Consider the following 20228-nt stretch of genomic DNA (forward strand, 5'->3'; position numbering starts at 1 on the left):
ATGTGTGGTTGCCTCTGGGACTGGGGGCAGAAGGCTTTCAGGGCTCAATTTCTGTGGCATGACTGAGGATGCCAATTTGTGCACAGTTTGTTAACACATGAGCAGTGCTTAATTTGTAACAAAATAAGTGCCAGGGCTCTCGCCAGGGGGCCATTGCAGCTTGTACCACACATTGCCCCTTCTATGCTGCCACTGATAGTAACACCACAACTACTAACCATCTCACTCCTACAAGTGAGACAATTTGGACTATTTCAGACCTCCAAAGCTATAAGATTGGCTTGAGTGGAAGGTAATAGTCATTTTTAATGAATATAGCATTAATAATTAACTGTTGTTGTGGCAATCTCTAAATTAGCTAGACATCGCCACCTTGTGGCAGGCTGGCACAAGCGCTGGTGCTGCAATATTAAGTTTGGGTGCTGAGCATCGGAAACCACCGGCTCAAATTAGGCACTGCACATGAGTTCATCAGAGGTGCACAATGCCTGTGTCTTTTATGCACGAATGCAAGACCGAGCAATCAACATGCAGTACAAAGGAAATAAGTCAGGCTTCTTAGATATGCAGCCACAATGCTGAAGTTGGACTATAAAATGATGCTAACAGATGCAACATAAGGGTATGGTCACCACATGGTGACCATATTTTCACAGAGACTTAGGAAGTACTACAAAAGCTTTATTCAAAGGAAAAGACACAACCAAAATGTTAAGAATTCAGTCCAAAACGGCACTAGTATCGTAATATACCATAACAGCCTGCTGCCTGCAGAGGGCTATGCCAAAGGCCACTGGAATTATGCGGCAGGAGAGGACCAAATTATGTGGCAGGGCTGACTACATAATGGGGGGGGGGGGAAGGCAAATTATGGGGCATAATGCTGCATATTTTGTGATATTATCACCTTAATATTTTGTCTTTTTTTAATCATGTTAACACTATCTGGGCAAAGGTTTCACCTTACTTGTACCAGTTGGACACCCAAATACAGCAATAACCAACTGATAGGTGAACAATCAACCTCTGCAAAGGGTATGTACACGAATAAGCGTTGCTGCATTTTTATTAACTTTTGATCCATTTGAGCTAGAAAAAAAATCGTGTTTTTTAAAATCTGCAGATTATGCAGCAGAGGGTGGGTTAGGTGGTGAAGCAGCAAATCCTCAATTATGCGGAAATCTAAAAAATCGCATAATTGCAGTGGCCCTAGCTATAGTGCTCTCTAAAAGCTGTGTATCTGAGCTTATGAGCAGTAGGGTCTTCGGCAACCAAAATGGCCTGAAGCAGAAGGGTTCTAATCTTATTAGAGCATTCCTTGCACTGTAGGTAGAAAGTTCTAAATTAAGTTGGTAGAAACAGAAGCACAAACAGTGGAAAGTTGAAACAGAGGTTCTATACCAGTGATATAACCCACTGCCCACTGCTATATTGGCGGTCATTAATGGATCTCTACCTGGATGAGAGACCCAAGCAGCTTGTGAGGGCCTGTAATGAAGGAGAGGGCACTTAACAACTGATATAGCACGAGGCAGAAGGGTTATAATTCATTCAGAACATTGCACGCTCAGAGAGCGGAATGTTCTAAAATAAACAGAGAAACAGAAAGACAAACTTTCGAATTAACGAAGGCCTACACCAGCCTTTATTGGCTGTCTGCCACTCTGCTGCCTTGATTGGAGCTCCCACCCTTCCATCAATGGATGCAATTTCAGTTAACAGACTGTGAACAAAATAGACATAACATCTCTGTGTCACAGCCATCTGGAATGCATCTGGCTAATGCCTCCATGACAAAAAATATCCATTGATAACATGCCTTCATGACTATGGCAACAGATGTGTCCACAAAGCAGACCCATTTTTAAAATTTAAATTAAGTAGCAAGCAAAAAATGTCTTAAGTTCACACTAACTAGCAATAGTAACGCTAGGTGGCTCAGTAACCTGCCTTCAATAATGAAAAACAGACGCACAGTCTCAGATTATATGGAGAAACAATAACTCATAACAAAAAAGGAAGCAAAGAGTATTTTACACAATTTTCTGTTCAGTTTCCATTCTTTTCAGCACATACAAACATGTCGAAAAAATGCAACCAAAAGAAAAGTAAGTATACATTACCACAAGGATATACATTCTGGATATTTAATGAAAAAAACATTTTATTTCTTAAAAAGAAACCGAAAATGTGGCATTTTCAACATGCATTAAGACTACAACACTGTAGGTGGCTAAGATGCAGTTGCAACCTTACACAATATCCGAAGGTATGGCACTTTTTAAGTCACATAAACATACACTTTTCAAAAGGTCTGTGATGCAGTGGGCTGCACTAAAATGTCTGCTAATTGAACGCAAAATACCAGTATGTACCTTCGCAGATTGTTTTTCCGTTTTTACTGATTTATACAGATAAATACAGACAGAAAAACATTATTTTCCAGTCTGTATTTATTTTTAAATGTGGATAAAAACGGAAATTAGGTTCCTTTTTTTGCTGATTATGAATGCGGTCACTCATAACTGCCAGGCCAATAGCTGTGCGATTTGACAGGTAAGAGGGTTAAAAAAAGAAAGACATTTTAGTAATGAGACTCAAACAACAATATATAAGCACTAGGTCGATATAAAATTTTGTGCGTCTTCATATAAGCGTACTGATCTATCATCTGTGGGTAGTAAATATATCATTGAAACTTGGCTGCCATTCTAGTAGGTATATAAATTTTGTAGTTAAATAAACGTGGAAATAATACACGTTTCAGCTTTGTTTTATCACAAACCCTAAATAAATTTTGATAAATACAGATAAATTTAGCGAAAAATAAATATGGATAAATACAGACGGAAATGTGGAAAAAATAAATACCCAAAAACCCGGGAGCCCAACTTGTTACTAATATCAGAGCCACCTGTGCAAGGCCGATTTGAGAATGTGTGTTGTGAAACAGTGGAAGCGATGTTGGGTGAAGCATCCCTAACTAAACAGCCCAGATGTGCCTAATGCGAAGGATCACAGCATCAATCATAATGAAGGGTGGCTTGGCGGGGAGAGAGGTACCTGTTGGATGCATTAACCAGTATCTTCAAGCTGCTGGGGTTCCGGATGAGCTTGTCCAGCAGGCTGACAATTTCCTCGAACTTGGGCCTGCAGTTCCGGTCTTTCTGCCAGCAGTCCAGCATGAGCTGGTAAAGAGCAGCAGGGCAGTCCATGGGACTTGGCAAGCGGTACCCCTCCTCAACAGCTTTGATCACCTAATGGAGACAAAGTAGAGGAAATGGTTTCCACCAAACACATGGATCATGGATCAGAACCCTGAGCTATTGCCAGGAATATCTAGAGGGTTTTAAACTTCAGCTCAGATCAATATTCAGACAGTATTTTGCTGTCCTAATGCTGGAGCGCAGAATGATGATAATAATTGCTTTTAAAAACAAGATTATGAAGCAGGCTTTATATTTAGGCACTCACACACTGACACACACACACACACACACACCTGTCTCTGTCTATTTAATTTTTTTTTTTTTTTTTAAATCAGTTTATTTCAGTATTTCTCATATGCAGGGTCAATTTCTTAAATGCAGTGCCACTGGAATTATGCGATTCTTCTACCACTGCATTTTCAGCATAATTATGGAATTGCCGCATTTGCCACATCACACCATCTGCTGCATAATTTGCAGCTATTATAAAAAACCCAACATTTTCCAGCTCAAATGTATCAAAATTTACTAAAAATGCAGTGACGGGTGTTGCCGTGCATTGGAGGACCCTTCATAAAAGTCGATTGGTCACCTTTCCAGTGCCTATTGCTTTATTTATGTGTTAAACTATTTCTCAGGAGGTGGAACCTTTGCATGGACACTGTTGGCATGTGTAAAAAAATACAAAATAATGCAGTATACTGTCACAAAAAGTGCTGTGTTACACCACATAATTAGTGTTTCTTGTCACATAATTTAGTCAAGCCTGCTGCATAATTTGGTGTCCCTTGTCGCATTATTCTTGGGTCCCTGCTTATATGTTTGCAAGCATTTGCAAATGTCTAGGGAGTCATGAGTGTAGCCGTTGTTCTACTTCTAAATTCTGGTGTTTCTGATGGTGTCACATGTTGATGAGTATTCCGCTGCCTTTTCTATCCACTCTGGATCATATCCAAATAGAATACAGATATTGTTCTTATCTGTAAATAAATTAAAGAACTTGCAACCGCGGCTCCATCCGAAGGCATTTAGGTGCTGAGATTACAAGAGACAACTCCTCTTTCTCTCCTATTACTCATTGACTTTAAGCTTGCCTTTGACCATGTACAGCACTCCGCGGCCTATTAGCCAGGTTTGCGCCATAGAAATATCAGATACATACATGCTTGCATACATCAGAAGTGTTGGTGAGTTTCAGACATATGATCAAACTTACATATTTTGAAAACAAGTCTGATAGCTATGCTCTGAATATATGTAGTTCCCAAGGGCAACCCAAGATACAAAACATTTGCCCTGCCCTGTCCGCAGAGGATCACTTCTCCCACAGCGGGGGGATTGGAAATGATGTTGCACAAATGAGTCCAGCGGTTCTTCCTATCTGTGACTTGGGAGAAGACCAGCCTCCCATGACTGAAGTCCCCACAGCAGTAGTGCATCCATCTTCATTATTATGACAAGGTATGCTTTTCTATGAGTTACAGGTGACATCATTGCTGACAGGTCCCTTCTGACATTCCAGATCCGTGTGTACAGCTCTGCTGCTGTCTCTGATCTGTGATCGCTGACCCTGTACTTGGTCATTAGTTGCCTGTGTTCTGGACTCTCCAATATGGGCATATTTTCTTGTAGGGGATACTCTGTCATTGAGTAGAGTGTGACATTTCATTTTTCTCTATGTCTCCATTTGAATATTCCAGTTTAGCTCTATATGAGAATGTATTTTTCTTGGATTACATTCTCTCTTCCTCTCTTCCACTGACTCTGTTTCTCTTTTTATTTTCCCAACCACACTACTCAAAACCTTAAAACATTAGGGAAACTAAGGTCCACTGACACACAATTCATGGAAAACAAAAGGTGTGTGAGGGAAATGACAGAAAATGAAACTTGTACATGAATTTGTTAACAATATGGACAGAGTTGCACCCAGACACTATGAGCAAACACTTGCCGCCTTAATTCCTGCCTACTGTAACATAGCGGCAGCGGGCACAGGTAATCGCGGTGGGGCGGTGGCTGGGGCAGGGGCAGGGAGCAGCAGGGGGGGAAGCCGACAGACGACGGAATAGGTATCATTTATTTATTTAATTATACCGATTCTGTTGTCTGTCGGCTGACCCTGCCACGTCCCATTTCGTTTACCTGTGCCGGCCGCGGTTGCGGTAACGCTTCTGTGGCCACAAGAGAGAGTGACACACAGATGCCCAGTATGCAACTGTGCAGTTTGTCGGGCAGAAAAAAAATCTGGATGAAGCATTGACCAGTATTGTGCTGTATCTGACTTGATGATCCTTGGATATTGTGCTTATGATGTAGCCCCTGTTGACCCTGCTACCGCATGAGCACGTGCAACATTTCATGCCCTAATGTGAGGCAGTGTTAATATTTTCAGCCAAGTCCATCACAGCATCTGTGTTTTCCTGAGTTTAACACCCATCTGCTCGTTCCAAGGTTCTTGATTTTTGGACTTTGATCCAGAACTGGTTTGAGTCAGGTCATGCTGACATTCAAAGAACTCAAAGTCAACAGATGGGGTTTGACTAGAGTGGGTTCAGCTACTAAATGCAGAACTCGAAGGTTACTCTAGCCAGATCCATTCTGTAATGTTTATTATTTTATGTGTATTGAGTTCTCCATATATCATTCACTCACTGTTCACAATAATGCAATATGTTAACTGCTAAAGCATACATGAATAAAATTAAACATTCAACTAGTGGTTAATGTATACCAAGGATGTACTGGAAGGGTGTGCAGTAGCTACCAGAGGAAAAAGTGAGAATGCTCAGAGGTGGAGCAGGAGTGGAACTGATTACAGTTAAAATCCTTCTAAGCTAACCAGGAGCAAAAAAGAAACCATTACTGCTGACCTACAGAGGAAGGTAGGTGCTGGGTCAGTAACCGCGTGGTCCACTTTTTCCCGCAGCTAGGCGCGGTCCTCTGTCGTACTTAAGGGGCATTATTAGCTCTACTATAGGGTTGGATCTCACTTTTCCGACACCACAGAAAGTGCAGTAGAACTATTTTTGATTGGATACTCTCACTCAGCTACTCTGGTTCCCATCTGTTATAGGGTAGCTATTCTTACCTGGTTCTGAGGAAATGCCACTGACCCTCTACGCATTGAGGCATGAAACATGTTGCCCTCTATTCACCCTTGTTGCAGCTATCTTGGTACATTACTTCCAAAGATAGCTACATTGTTTTTATTTTGTCAAGGGGACTACCTCATTAATAAATCTCTCCCCGGTGCCCCCTAGGCGATTTTAATCTCCTGTGCACCACCCTACACATACTCCCCCATTCGCATTCACCATAAGGCTGCGATCAAAATATCTCAGCTAAAGGGTCCCCTTTGAGGGGCCTGCCGGGCACTGCAGCACCGGCACAACGAGGAGCAGCCCAATGATGAAACATGACACCCCTTTGGATGTGTGAGGGCATTCAGATCTGATCACTCGGATCCCCCCCTCTCAGATCCTTCTGGTAAGCTTGACAGATCTCCCTGACAGCCCTATCATTTTCTCTCCCTTCCTGTGAGAAACTGCACTCTTCTTTGTGCTAGACTGTCCAGGTGGGAGCCTGGGTGCTGGACCTGTTTAATCTGCTCCTTGTCTCCCCTTTTTGATCTCTTGTTTGTAGATAAACATCAAGGAGATAGAAGAAGGAAAGTGCTTGTCTTGTGAGAAATTGGGAAAATGATTGGAAAAATTATAATAGATTTCCCTGCATTGAATGACTGACAGACTGAAACAGAATATCACACCGATTCCTGTATGCAGAAGATGAAATGTCCAGGTGAAAAAAGTACTCCAGATGTGCGGTGTTTCCGTGGATATGTTGTAGCCTCTTCAGGAGTACCCACACACTAATAAGGAGACCAAATAGATCATTGCATGCACAGATACAGCAAAACACGAGAATTCATTAACACCCTTTGAGTCCAGGGCTTATTGAATGAAGTGAAATTTGTCTGCACTACTGTAGGGTCACAAAACGAGGTTCCATTTTATTTACCTCTTAGCACTAAAAACTTGTTGTATGAGTTTGAAGGAATATGAATGGAACTCAGTGATTCACCTGCCTCCTCAGGAAGTCACACAAACCATGTGATTGTGCTGGAAGCTTGGCAACGCCCTCCACCAATGGTACTACAGACTACGCTGGCAAAATTACTGCAAAGTCTTAGGGAATGCCTAGTTTTGGTATTTCTCTGGGACAAGATGATGGCACATCCATGATTCACCTGGATCCTTAAACCTCTGTGGCGCAACGGACACCGTTTAAGGCATATTGATGTAAAACTACTCAAACACCATGGTTTTACGGACCTTCTGTAAGTGTGTAGCAGTGTTGGCCATTCCATAGATTTACACATAGTTTGTTAAGTTCAATATTAAACTATGAATGAAATGGGATTCTAACATTCATATCATTACTTTCTACAACAGTGCTATTTTGGGCTTGAGTGTGGTATCTCTCTCCCTGTCCACAATCCTTTTACCTTGATGTTTTAAGAGGATTTCCACTGTAACATCCTCTCTCATACCTTCCCATTCTCCGGCCTCTCTGGGCTCCCTCCATCACTAAATAAAATTACTTTTGGTGTCCGCTCATTTTAGTACATCTGGCTCTATTCCCCTTAAGTACCCCTTACATCTGCAGTTTAGTACAAACAACACAATTGTGTGCTTCTCCTGCCAGATCAGCAAATATTTTCTTTTTTTTATCGTGCATGTTAAACAGTTCTCTGTGTAAATTGACCAATGCTGTGCCAGGCAACGTTTTTCGATTGGCGACATGTTGGTTTTGCAGCTTGCTCTACGTGCTGAGAACAAGGAATGAGCCCTTGTGAAATCATAGAACTGTGCTTTTCTGAGGACCTCATGAGGAGTGCCCCAGTAACCCTCAGGTGATACAAGTGGGACTGAACCCTTACAAATTACCTGGGGAACTGATAATTCTGGGTCCAATTCCTCCAGAAATTCCTCATTTTGCCCCAGAGTTTAACACTGAGATTTTGAGTGCTTTAAGCAGCGACATCTGCAGGATGAAACGAAATGGATCTGCTGTGTTTAGTTATGTATGTATTTTTACATAGCATGAACATTCCCCAAAGGTGCCAGAGCACTTTACAGCACACATATGTCGTTACATGGATAGGCAAGAGGGTTCAAGAATATCAAATAAAGCTACATAAGCTCTAGAATTACAATGGTAAGTCGTTATAGAATGAGGACATAAGTTATTCAATAGGAATGTATAGCAGTGAAAAACATGTAAGCACCTGATGAAGTGGAGGTAGTGAAGTTCTGTGCCAGGAGTGAGTCCAGGAGGTGAGGGAACATGCTGTCAATGGAGAAGATAAGTTGCAATGACTTAGCTAAAATATTGTTGAAGGAGGAGGGCTTTCAGTTTCATTTTGAAGGTCGCCAGAGAGGTGGTAGTCCAAAGGTTTGGAGGTAGTGAGCTCCAAATTCTGGTTGCGTTACCCTAGAAGGATTGTGCCAGGAGGCGTTACTTTTTAAAGGTCAGGCGTTCTATCACAATGCTTCAATGTTTCGCGATGGTGTCAAACCTCCTGAAAGCTTGAGTTTGTCTCCCATGTAATGGTGAGTGAATGTGTGTAGGGCATTATGGGTGATGCAAGCAGTCTTGTATACAGCCAGGGCTTCAATGGGCAACCAGTGGAGAGAGACCAGCATAGGTGTAAAATGGTCACTCCTTTTGACCTCATAGACAAAGCGTTCTGCTAAATGTCAAAATGATTTCAGGGGGTGAGATGGTTTTTGGGAAGACTAATCGAGGGAGAGTTACAATAGCCGATTGAGGAGAGCACCAATGTATGAGCAAGAGATTTCAGCTCTGGTTCTGGAATGTAGAGGCAGATTCCCTAGCAAAGATGCAGTTGATGGCACGCCTTTCTAGCCATGATGATGATTTGAGACTACATGTGAAGCTTCTAGTGTAGGATGTGTCCATCCAATATTGTAATGACAATTGTTAGTTTGGAAGGGGATATGAGGAGGATTTCAAGTTTTGGAAGGGTTCAGTTTTAGGTGATGAGAAGTCATCCAATATTATCGCGTGAACAGCGAACAAGATCTAAAAATAAAAAATCTCTGCTGACGTCAAATATTTGGATGTTAGCATTATTCATAAGAAGCTACACTTTATTGTCTATGCTACTGTTTGAATCAATAATTACTACTGTACGGAACTCATCCGTTTATTTATTTGATGTGTGCCCCAGGTTGGCTAATTATCACTTTTCAGTTGCCACATTGTCACAGTATGAGAGAATTGTAAGGTGATGGGAATAAGGAACTGATCGGACCAATCTACCAGTATGAGTTTGTCCACTAAGAGCAGGTCTACTTTGGAAATAAATAGATCTAGTATGGAACCTTTTGTATGAATGGGTTTTAGGTTATGTTGAATCAGATAGTTTATGGAGTGAGTAGAGGAAAAGTGGTTCACTATAGACTTTTCTGTGATGATCAGTGACATTTAAAGTTTTCCAGAAAGATCACTCTGTTGCCTTGTGTTGTTTGGTCATTAACAAGGTTGACACATTCCTCGTCAAAGGCTGTGTTATCACCTTGTGGATGGTAGATTGCATGTATTCTGCAAGGGGAATTGTGTTGATCACATACATCCAGAGTGAGGCATTGGAATGTTGAGGAAGAGTCATTGGGTTTCGCCCTGCACTGTAATGAGTCTCTGAAGATAGTTGCAATACCTCCCCTGACTGCCTACTCGGTCCTTTTTGATGATGGAGCAATTAGGAGGAAGTAGAAGATCAGAAGTTCTGTGGGCTGTGCCATTGAACCAGGTCCCAGTAAGAATTAAGAGAGCAACGGTGTATGAAATTTGCTTTATTGCTGATCTGCAATGATTTGGTGTGAGGGGTACCAGAGGTTTTGGTTATGATAGGAATAATGCTCCTATAAGCCGGCGAATGCTTTGGGTGATCTGGTCGTGGGACGACTCAAGGAAATAGCCAGAATTCTGGGTTGGTTGGAGTTGTCTAAGGGTGAGTGAGTGAGGTGGAAAGGAGAGTATGGTGCAGTGTATAGGAGTGAGGTGATGTGTAATGTGTGTCCAGCGGCAGACCATGCAGGTAAGAGCAGTGGGGTGGTGGGGCCGGGTGAGTGGGGATTTCGAGAGACGACCATGAGGGAAAATTAATTATTTATCAATCAATCAAAGTAATCTTTATTTCGGTCATAGACCATAAAAGATATTCAATTTTCCCTCGTAGATCCCCTCTCAACCGGCCCCACCGCTCTTTCATGCAGTGGCGCGGCTGCGTGTGCCCTCAGTGTGGTTGCGGAAAATAGCCTTCGTAGTGGTGGTTGTAGGAATTGGGGATGGGTGGCAGTTGCTGTGTGTCAATATCATGTGGGGAGAAGGAGGAGACTTAGTGATAGACAAGGAAATGTAGTCTGAGTGAAGCAGGGGGTACATGCATAGTTGGAGCTAGGCAGCTGTCAGTGAGATAGCTCATTCAGGTGTGTGGGTGTCAGGACGGTGATGAGGGGGCATGGTCGTATAAGTGGGGATTCAGTAGGAGAGGGGAGTCTTTGTGTAGTAGATCGAGGGGGGAAGGGTGCAAGGTGGAGTGGGCAGGGGTCATTACATGAGGTGGTATGTAGTGTGAGAGATGAGAGGAGTTGTAGCAGAGGAGGAAGAGGGGTTTGTTGATGCTGAAAGGACTAACTGAAAATAGGTCGGTGAAGTGTGAAGGTATTTGTAGTGTGGTGGGGAGTGGAATGTGACAGGGGGTGTTTGAGTCTAAATCATCATTTCGATGGGCCCTATATCTTTGGATAACAGTCCCATCAGAATTAAAGGTCACACATGTCTGGTTGGGTTTACATCGAAGGCCCCTTTTGATTCAATATTGTGGGTATTTTTCTTAAATATTGAAGGGCCTAATGAACCACTTAAGTTGCTGGCAGCCTGTGTGATCTTTACAGGGTAGCATGGGTTTTTGTCTCTCTAGGTTTTCTTGCCACTAATATGGGAGCAGATATACTAAATGCATACAGAAGTGAGAGGCTGGTGAAGCACAGCATAACAAATTAAAACACTTTACGTTACTTACTTACTCAATAAAGAAGCATCTCATTGTTGAGAACAGGTAAGCTTTCAATATTTATTGATAGAATAATTTTTTGACCTGGTAGGGATATTTATAAAAAAACATTTTCCACAGAAGGGAGTATTTGTATTCAGGAATGTAACCCTGTTCCCAGAACAGCAGCATATTTACATAGTTGAATGGTGGTCCTGGGTAGAATGCTATTTTTTGGATTAGTTGTAGAAAGGAAAGTGAAGTTGTTAATTGGTAACTTCATTTTATCAAGGTTTTGGGCCAGCCACCTTGATGACAAATTGCTGGATATTTTGGATGCAAAGAAAGGAAAGAAAATACATTATTGTAGGGGATGCAAGGAGTAGGGTTAGTTATTGTGATTTACAGTTTCAGGTTACTGCTCATTATTGATTCACTCTGGTTGTTTAAGTATTGTTCAGCTTTTATGTGAAGTGCCCCATTACCTCTCAATCTAGGTGGACTATATAAGGAAACTAAATAAATAAAAAAAAAGCCAAGGGCACAGTTTTTAATCAAGAGGGCATAACTTATATGGAAATGTAAATGACAACTATTTGTGAAATACGAAGAAGGCAAGTGTAACTTGTGGTCTGTGAGCTTGGGAGGGCAAAAGCATTCAACTGCATCACATATCCACCAGGCTCGCTCTCTCTGACTACAAAGACAATTTTAAGGTGAGATAAACTATGATTTACAAATTACATGTTCCAGATTATGGCTCTGCTGTATGGCTCTAAAAAGACAAGAAAAAGGAGACAAAATGAGCACAAGAATAGAGCTAAGGAGAAAAAGGCGCAGGACTAACGGAAGGCGAAGACGTACTAGAGTTACTACAGTGTAGATGGGAATAGAGTTACTAGCATATAGTGCATGGTAAATGTAGGTATTAAAGTACTATGGTTTTGAGACAATGCTAGTGTATGGATGGGTATATCTACTGACTTTTGGTAGGGATAGAGGTACTTGGATACTGGAGATGGAGGTACTAGGGTATTGGTAGACATACTAGTGTATTGGTAGGTTTATAGGTACTTGGGTGTGGGTATGGGTAGCAGGGTCTCAGAAGAGGTAATAGGGTATAGGTAGGAATGGAGACATTAGGGTATTTGCAGAGGTACTAAGGTACAGGCAGGAGTAGGGGTACTAGTGTATAGCAAGTTAAAGAAAAAAGGAACTAAGATATAGAAAGAGGGGCACAAAGAGGGGTGAAACAGGAGAGGTTTGTGTTTAGGTTTGCACAAGACAACAAGAGAGGCGAGAGAAAGTAAGATGAATGGGGGTATGAAGAGCTGAAACAGAAACAAGGTATCCATGAGACCCTTGAAAAAAGGACTGCAGACTTGGCATCTTGGGGAAACGGTTGTGCAGACAGTTTCTCCAGAATGGGTTTACTTAAGTGCGTTTTTCTCCAAAGTCCCACATAACCGGACAAAGGGCTAAAGGACAGTTTGCGCACTTTAAAACCACAATGCTGTTAGTCTGGGTGAAAACGTCATTCAGGAAAGAACGTGTACCTGGTGGATGAGGGACTAGAAAGCCAGCGCTCTAAAATGCACTACAAATTCATGTCAATAACTTAGAATTTGTATTTGCGTTAGGGATTAGAAGATTCTGGGGACATAGAAGGTCTGATCAACAAGCACAGGAAATAATTGCACGATTACTAGTTTAAAGCGATTTATAAACTTCTCGGGCAAGACTGTATCTGAACCTCATAGCTCAGTCAGCCGACATGTTCATATTACAGTTCAGTTCAGTTCAATACTCTTTATTTCGGTAAAGTACCATAAAAGAGGCATACAAAAAAACACATATTATAAATATGTCGTGCTCCAAGGCACTATGTGATGCATTAAACACATTTGTGTATGCTAAACCATGGAGTTTAGTCGGCATGGCCAAAACATAAGAAATGTTTGACACAAAGGAGGCCTCTCTTTGAGTGCTTACAGTGTCTAGTTATACAACTTGTAAGTGTTTACCAGTCACGACCCATGCATGTAGGAGAGATGGGGCGGTGGGCCGGGTTGGGGGGATGATGCAGCAGACGACCACAAGGGAAAATTAAATAAATAATTGATTTTCCCTCGTCGTTGCCTGTTGTAATCTCCACCCACCCGGCCCCACCGCCCTACTGCTCTTACCTGCACGGGCCGTAGCTGGTGTTTACTCTGATCAATATTGTTATCCCTCTGGCCAACTCTTGTTGGATCTATGAATACTACAAAAATATCACAAAGCTAGGGGAAAAGGCCAGCCTTTTCGGGAGTGCTTTTTAACAGCAGTGATTTCTCTTACTGAGACCTTAGCACAGACTTGGTCTTTGCCTTTTGAATGTGCAGTAGGCCTGCCAACAGTTATCTTTAAGAAAGCACTTACATCTTGATTGGTCATCTCCCAGTAGGGCCGCTCGCCGTAAGACATCACCTCCCACATTACTATTCCATAGCTCCATACGTCGCTGGCCGACGTAAACTTGCGGAATGCAATCGCTTCGGGCGCCGTCCATCGGATGGGAATCTTTCCTCCCTGGAAGACATGAAAAAAAAGATATCTCTAGAAGTGTCTAGGGATGCTGCTTCCTTTCTTGAAAGAAGCTGGATTTTCAAGTAAGTGAGTTTGACAGCACGCGCCCTGTTTCCTCACATGCCAACCCATAAGCACTCATACAGCTGCTAATTGGCTGCCTGAAGGTTTCTCTTCTAAATGCAGTCATGAAACTAGAGCAGAAGGAGGCTCCACATCTCAGTTATCCTTCACTGGCTGATGCAGGCAGAAGGCCAGGAGAAGGCTGCACTAGTTAAGCAATCAATCCGGCAGTCTCCTCTGGATGCTGACAGCAGACACAGGAGAACAAATGCATGCAGAGTGCATGCTCGTGCCCATAGGCTTAGGGCAGTCGAACAATCTTGAACACTTAAAAGCAAACTTGCTCTAGGATCTTGCCTGGGTGGACAGTATGTCTGGAGACAAAGATTTTACTCGACTGTATTTTTATAAAAAATACAACAAAATGATCTGGCTTGCTTTTCTATCTAGTTATATTTTCCATCCTAAGTCTCAGGTTGGGTAATAGAATATAATACAATTCTGGAATCCATTCAACATTAATTCAGCCTTTTCATGCTTGCTATAATTTCAGATTAAAATGAATTGGCATTTAGTTCGTTCACATTTCAGCTAAAAACAATAAAGATCTTGCTGTGGCTAAAACAGTTTCACTTAAAGAATTTAGCCAATCTTTGGGGAAATCAAAATCCAGACTTTCTAGTGGGACTAACAGACAGGCTCGAAGTTACTTTTCTGTAACTGCATTTTTTCCAGGATTGCTCCCAATTACAGATTCACAAGCTTGAATGCAAATAGAGGACACTCCGTGATAGTGTCTTTTCTTAAAATGCTTTGACAGCCCTGCAGTCACAGAGCTGCAGAACTGGAATCGATATCCTACATCAGATTTTTCAACAACCTGCTCTAAGCTTTTCCCATAGGAGCTACCCCAGCAGGTATACACTCCGAAAGTTAGACACATTTTTCTTAACATCAAATCAGATTGTTTTCAGATTGTAAAGCATTAACTCTTGCCGGCCTACGTCACCAAAGGCACGTCATGACTTCCATTTTGAATAGGTTGCATGATGGAACAACGCAGGGAAATACACTGCATGCCTTTACCAAGCATTTTTTACCTCTCATTTTTTTAGAACGCTGATGTTTTTACAATGTATGCCTTTAACACGCATTGTTTACATATATATTTATACATATAAACAATGTATTTGTGGGGGGAGACCTATCACACTCCCAAACTTACCTGAAATGCATGGTAAAGGCATACGTTGTAAAAGCATTTGCGTTCTAAAAACTTGCGTGGTAAAAAATGCATGGTAAAAGGTACAACGTGGTAAAAACCTTGTTGTAAAAGCTGTTTCCCCTTGAATAGACGTTGTAAAATGGTACGTATCTATAGATTAAAAATATAATAATAATATTTTCGAGTATTTCTAATTGTGTTCAACCTATCATCTTAATTTCATTGCCCTTCTCTGACCTTTCATTCAAGTAAATAAAAATGCGTAGAATGTTAAAAGGACATATATTTAGGGCAATACAACATTCAATGAGCCAACTTAAACAGTATGGTAATAGGTGATCCAAGTGAATGAAAAGTGACAGAGTGATAAGTGGAAAGGAAAAATTGCCTTGGTCGCAAGTGTGGTTAATTTGACATCCTGACAAGAAGGGTGTCCAGAGGTAAGTTCTCTGCAATGTATGTATGGCCAAGCCAAAACCGTTGACATTTCAACCCCAATATAATTTAAGCGGGTCTTACTCAGGACAAAAGAGCAGGTAGCAGCCCATGGTAAAAAGGACACGATTTTGTGATTGTCACTGGCATAAGGGTAATTGTAATTGTAGAGACTTGAATCATTTTCTATGATTCCACACATGCCATCACACATGGTTCACAACTCCAAGCGTGTGGTTTGGTGCAGGGCCAGATTCAGAAGGGCTAGAACTAGCCTCCAGCCAATAAAAGGCAACACTAACAAAGAAGGATGCACTCTAAAAATCTACAAAGTAAACAAGGGAATAGTATCTCAGTCTGAAATCCAGAAGAAGACAGTAACAGCTATTCTTTGAATTCAATTCAATTCAAATCTTTATTGCTTGATTAATTAAAATCACACAATATAAAATCATCAGCTACACAGCCATAATAAAAACAATCTCTCAATTCCAAAAACCAAGAAATTAGGAGTCTCGCTAGTGCCTGAATGTAACCTGAAAGCGCGTGATGAAATGGAAGGAGCCACAAGCAGTAATATTAGCAGTTTTAATAGGTCATTTCAGATGCATGCTATATCGCTGAAAGGAAAGAAGGCACAGATCTCAGATTAGAATAATCTGGAGTGATAAAATATCTAAATTATACTACAGATTGTACCCTAATCAATCCTTATTCCTAAAATATCAAAGGGGATTTTTGAGACTTTGTGAACATTTTTCAGGGAGGATGGTGCAGTGTAAACTGATCTCTGGGAAGTTTAAGGTGCCTAGCTGGCCATTTGAAGAGACGTCACCACCAAGCAGGAAACGTCGTTATGGAAGTGCTTGATATGGCATTTTTTTGTGATTTACACAGTGTGTATCCATATAGCTCAGATTGGTGCATTGCCAACGAGACACACAGTTACCAGACGTCAGACACTGATTTTTGATTGCCTGTACATGACACATGAATAAGTCTCAGGGGATGATTTCTACATATGCATATATTTGGAAGCCTCGACCATGTGAAGGGACTCCATAGCAATTTTGATTTTTAGGCAGACGGATTCTATTTTACATCTCAATTTTAGAAGATGCATACAACTTTAGAGAACTCATCCGGAAAACATACAATACATATAAACCAGGTATCTTCCATTCCGAGAGAGAGTTGGCACATCTGTTTGTAAAGAGAATAGATCAGTTCTATAACTAGCAAATTTGAACCACACTTTTAAAAATGTATGTAAGTAAATTAATATTTGTATATTTTGGTGTTATTCTTGTGTAGATCCATTGGTGGTTTATGCTCTTAAATGCTGCCATGTACCTCAATAACTTTTATCAGTAGTATCAACCACAACAAAGTGTGCTGTAGGCAGGACACTTAGAGATAGTCAAGTACCCTTCTAATTATTTATGAGTCTGGATCATAACTCACTCTTGTTGTATAAGCTGCTTCAGGGTCGTCTTCCAGCACTCGCGACAGTCCGAAGTCAGACACCTTGCACACCAGGTTGCTATTGATCAGGATATTTCTAGCAGCCAGATCTCGGTGTACGTAACCCATGTCGGAAAGATACTTCATGCCAGATGCGATTCCACGCAGCATCCCTACCAACTGAATTACTGTAAACTGACCATCATTTTTCTGGAGAAAAAAAATAATAATTTACTCAAGTCTCAGTCAATTTCATAAAATATGACAAGTTAAAATCAGTTAATTTTGAATCAAACAATGATGGACAGTTTTATAAAACACATGTAATTTTAGCTCTTCTATAATATTGTGAGCTCTGTCATCCACTAGACGGGCATGAAACACAGCTATCCTATCACCTCCATAAGAAGAAACAACATATTGACTTTTAGGAGAGCACACACAGATTGCTTGCACAATTCTTCCATGATCCATGCATCCAGGTGACATAAAATTACACAAAAAGGTAACTTTGGAGAAGCTATACATGTTTTGGTATTTTCATAGTGTGAACCTAACTGTGGAGAAAGGGCCTGTAGTCCCTTATGGAAGGTGAGCAATCAGGGCCACAGGTGAAAAAAGCAGCATAATGCAGCACATTTTGTGATGGTAATACTTCAATATTTTGTTATGTTTACAATGTTAATATAATCTAGGCAGAGTTGCACCACATTAGTATTAGTGTAACACCTAAGTGCAGCAATCACCAAAAGAAAGGTAATCTGTCGCTCTCCACTAAAGGGGCAGCCACTGTGCAGCACCATGTGTGATATCATTTTTAGTAACTTTTTGATCAGTTTAAACTAGAACTAATATTTTTTTGCTTTTAAAATCTGTAAAATCTGAAACTATGCAGACGATGTGTCAAGCACAGCAAATCCCCAATTATGGAAAAATGTGGCCCACTGAAAAATACATCATCATCCACATTAAGTACATTTTTAAATCTTTTAATTAAACAATTACATCACAGTAATAAAAATAAAAAAACAGGCTTTTGGAATTAATGTCTTATGGAATCCTACTTAAATTAGCATTGGAAAAGTCACAATGCCTGACTTTGGATGAGAGTCTTTTGACTTTACACTAAAGTATACAAAACAGTGATGGATGGAATGCTTGAATTAATCTCAGCCACTGGTAATTACTCGGGCCACATCCCAGTCCATCGTTATTTTGCACACCATGCCACCTGAGGTTGAACCCAGCCATATGCAAACCAGTCTTCACCCAGTTCCAACGGGAGCATTTCAGTCTGCATTGCCGGGCCAGGTCCTCCCTGAACTGGAATATAAGCAACCCAGAACGGGTTTTGCCCATCAGCCAGGTATAGCTTGATTCTACAGTGTGCACAGGCCCCACATCTGGGCATACCCATCCCATTTAGGGTGACACACTAAAGTATACACAAAAGTGATAGATAGAAATCTTGAATTAATCTCACCCACTGGTAATTTCTCAGGATCAAATCCCAGTCCATTGTTATTTTGCACACCATGCCATCTCAGGTTAGACTCAACCATATGCAAATAAGTTTTGACCCTGCTTCAAAGGGAACCCTCTAGCCCGAATGATTATTTCTTACATTCCATCCATCACTTTATGTATACTTTAGACTTTTGGCTGTGTAATTGTTTCTTTATTTTGTCATTGTTTTTTGCAAATCTTTATTGTTGGGAAAGCTGCCAGACACTTATCAATCCAAAAAAAAGCTAAAAACTATAATGTTTTTAGTCTCAAATATCACACATTGCCTTAGCAGTTCCTGGCATGGAAAGGAACTACTTTGTGGGTGGATGTGCACCATGTGAAAGGACAGAATACCGCCAGTCACAGTGAAATTATACAATGATAGAAGTGGGCTGACTACCTGCCCCATGCTGTATGCTGTAGGGGGGTAGAAAAGAATGCCAATGACACAATAACAGGCCATTGAAGGAATAGGGCTGATGGAAAGCCTCTAAAGTATAGGGCCTGGGCTAACGAAAGGCCTAAAAATATAACGCTAAGCTAAGAGCACACATAATGGAAGCAGTGAGGTGGGTGTGCTTTGGCATACATTATTTGCTGCGGAGATCAGTAACTGCAAAAAACATTACCTTCAAAAACGTATCCAGAGACCCATTCTCCATATATTCCGTCACAATCATTACTGGTTTACCTAATAAAAAGAACAAAGATTTGATTAGGGTATTATTTCAAAAAAAGCAAGAAAGTAGACTGCTTCTTTGTGCTTATTGCTGCTCATCTCATTTTCTGATTCAATTACACTTTAGTGCAACACACCCCTTCCTCTATGTGATTCACCAGCAGGACATATACGAAAGACACAGTTAAGTACACAATCTCTCATAACGAATGTCCCATAGCTGTACATTGCAACTCTGCCCCAGATTTGCCAAGACCGGGACATCAGTAACTCATGGACCAGGGCCCTGTAACAAAATCGGCCGAAAACCGGCCCAGGCAAAGAGCTCGTCGGCACCCCCACCGGGGGGGGGGGGGGGGGCGGCAGCCAAGCACTTTGCCAGGGCCGGTTTTGGTTCCCAGTCCGGCCCAGACCGGGGCAGAGTTCCCACGTCTTACATGTGCGATCCCAAGGATCTAGCGAGAAATTAGTCATTACTAGGTGACTCTGTATCAATCATCACTACCCTGGCCATTCCTCAACTCTCATTTCCTCCAAGAGTTTAACCTAGAAACTCAACCTGTTTTTGGCCACCATGATCTCCAGGTGAAAGATTCTAGACCAGCAAAGTTAAGCCAGTTCTCCTAACTCCAAATGAGGCCTGTGGTGACACTTTTTTCATAATTAAATTAGCTTCAATATCTACATTGACGTGCACAGGGGCAAATGCATTTACTGCGTGTCTTAACATTTGAGTTAGCCATTATTTATATAGGCCTCATTTTAAGTTGGCTATCATCTGAAGCCATTTCTTCCATGTTGTGTATGTCGCTTTCTTTCTGAAGAAGCTGATCTAGCAGTCAGTTTCAAACAATGTATCAGTTATTTTCTGTTCTCATAAGAATATTTATGCTTATGCAATTCTTGTAGCATGAAGTAATGAGAACCTGTCAAGAACAATTTAGAACGAAAGTATCTCATTATGTGGAGTGGTGTGGCTCACTGGTTAGAGGC

General features: G+C 41.3%; 1 protein-coding gene across 3 annotated transcripts in view; it reads right to left on the bottom strand.

Moving 5' to 3' along the window:
• The window catches only part of EPHA5 (EPH receptor A5), a 675470-nt gene that overhangs the window by 24181 nt on the left and 631061 nt on the right, over positions 1-20228 (bottom strand). For all 3 annotated transcript variants that reach the window (XM_085636504.1, XM_085636505.1, XM_085636506.1), the window contains exons 12-15: positions 19186-19247; positions 17048-17257; positions 13714-13863; positions 3064-3257 (exon numbers count right to left, since the gene is read on the bottom strand). In XM_085636504.1, coding sequence (XP_085492630.1) covers positions 3064-3257; positions 13714-13863; positions 17048-17257; positions 19186-19247 — 616 coding nt within the window. The remainder of the gene's footprint in view (positions 1-3063; positions 3258-13713; positions 13864-17047; positions 17258-19185; positions 19248-20228) is intronic.

Source organism: Triturus cristatus, chromosome 2_1 (genome assembly GCF_964204655.1).
Source record: "Triturus cristatus chromosome 2_1, aTriCri1.1, whole genome shotgun sequence".
Lineage (NCBI taxonomy): Eukaryota > Metazoa > Chordata > Amphibia > Caudata > Salamandridae > Triturus > Triturus cristatus.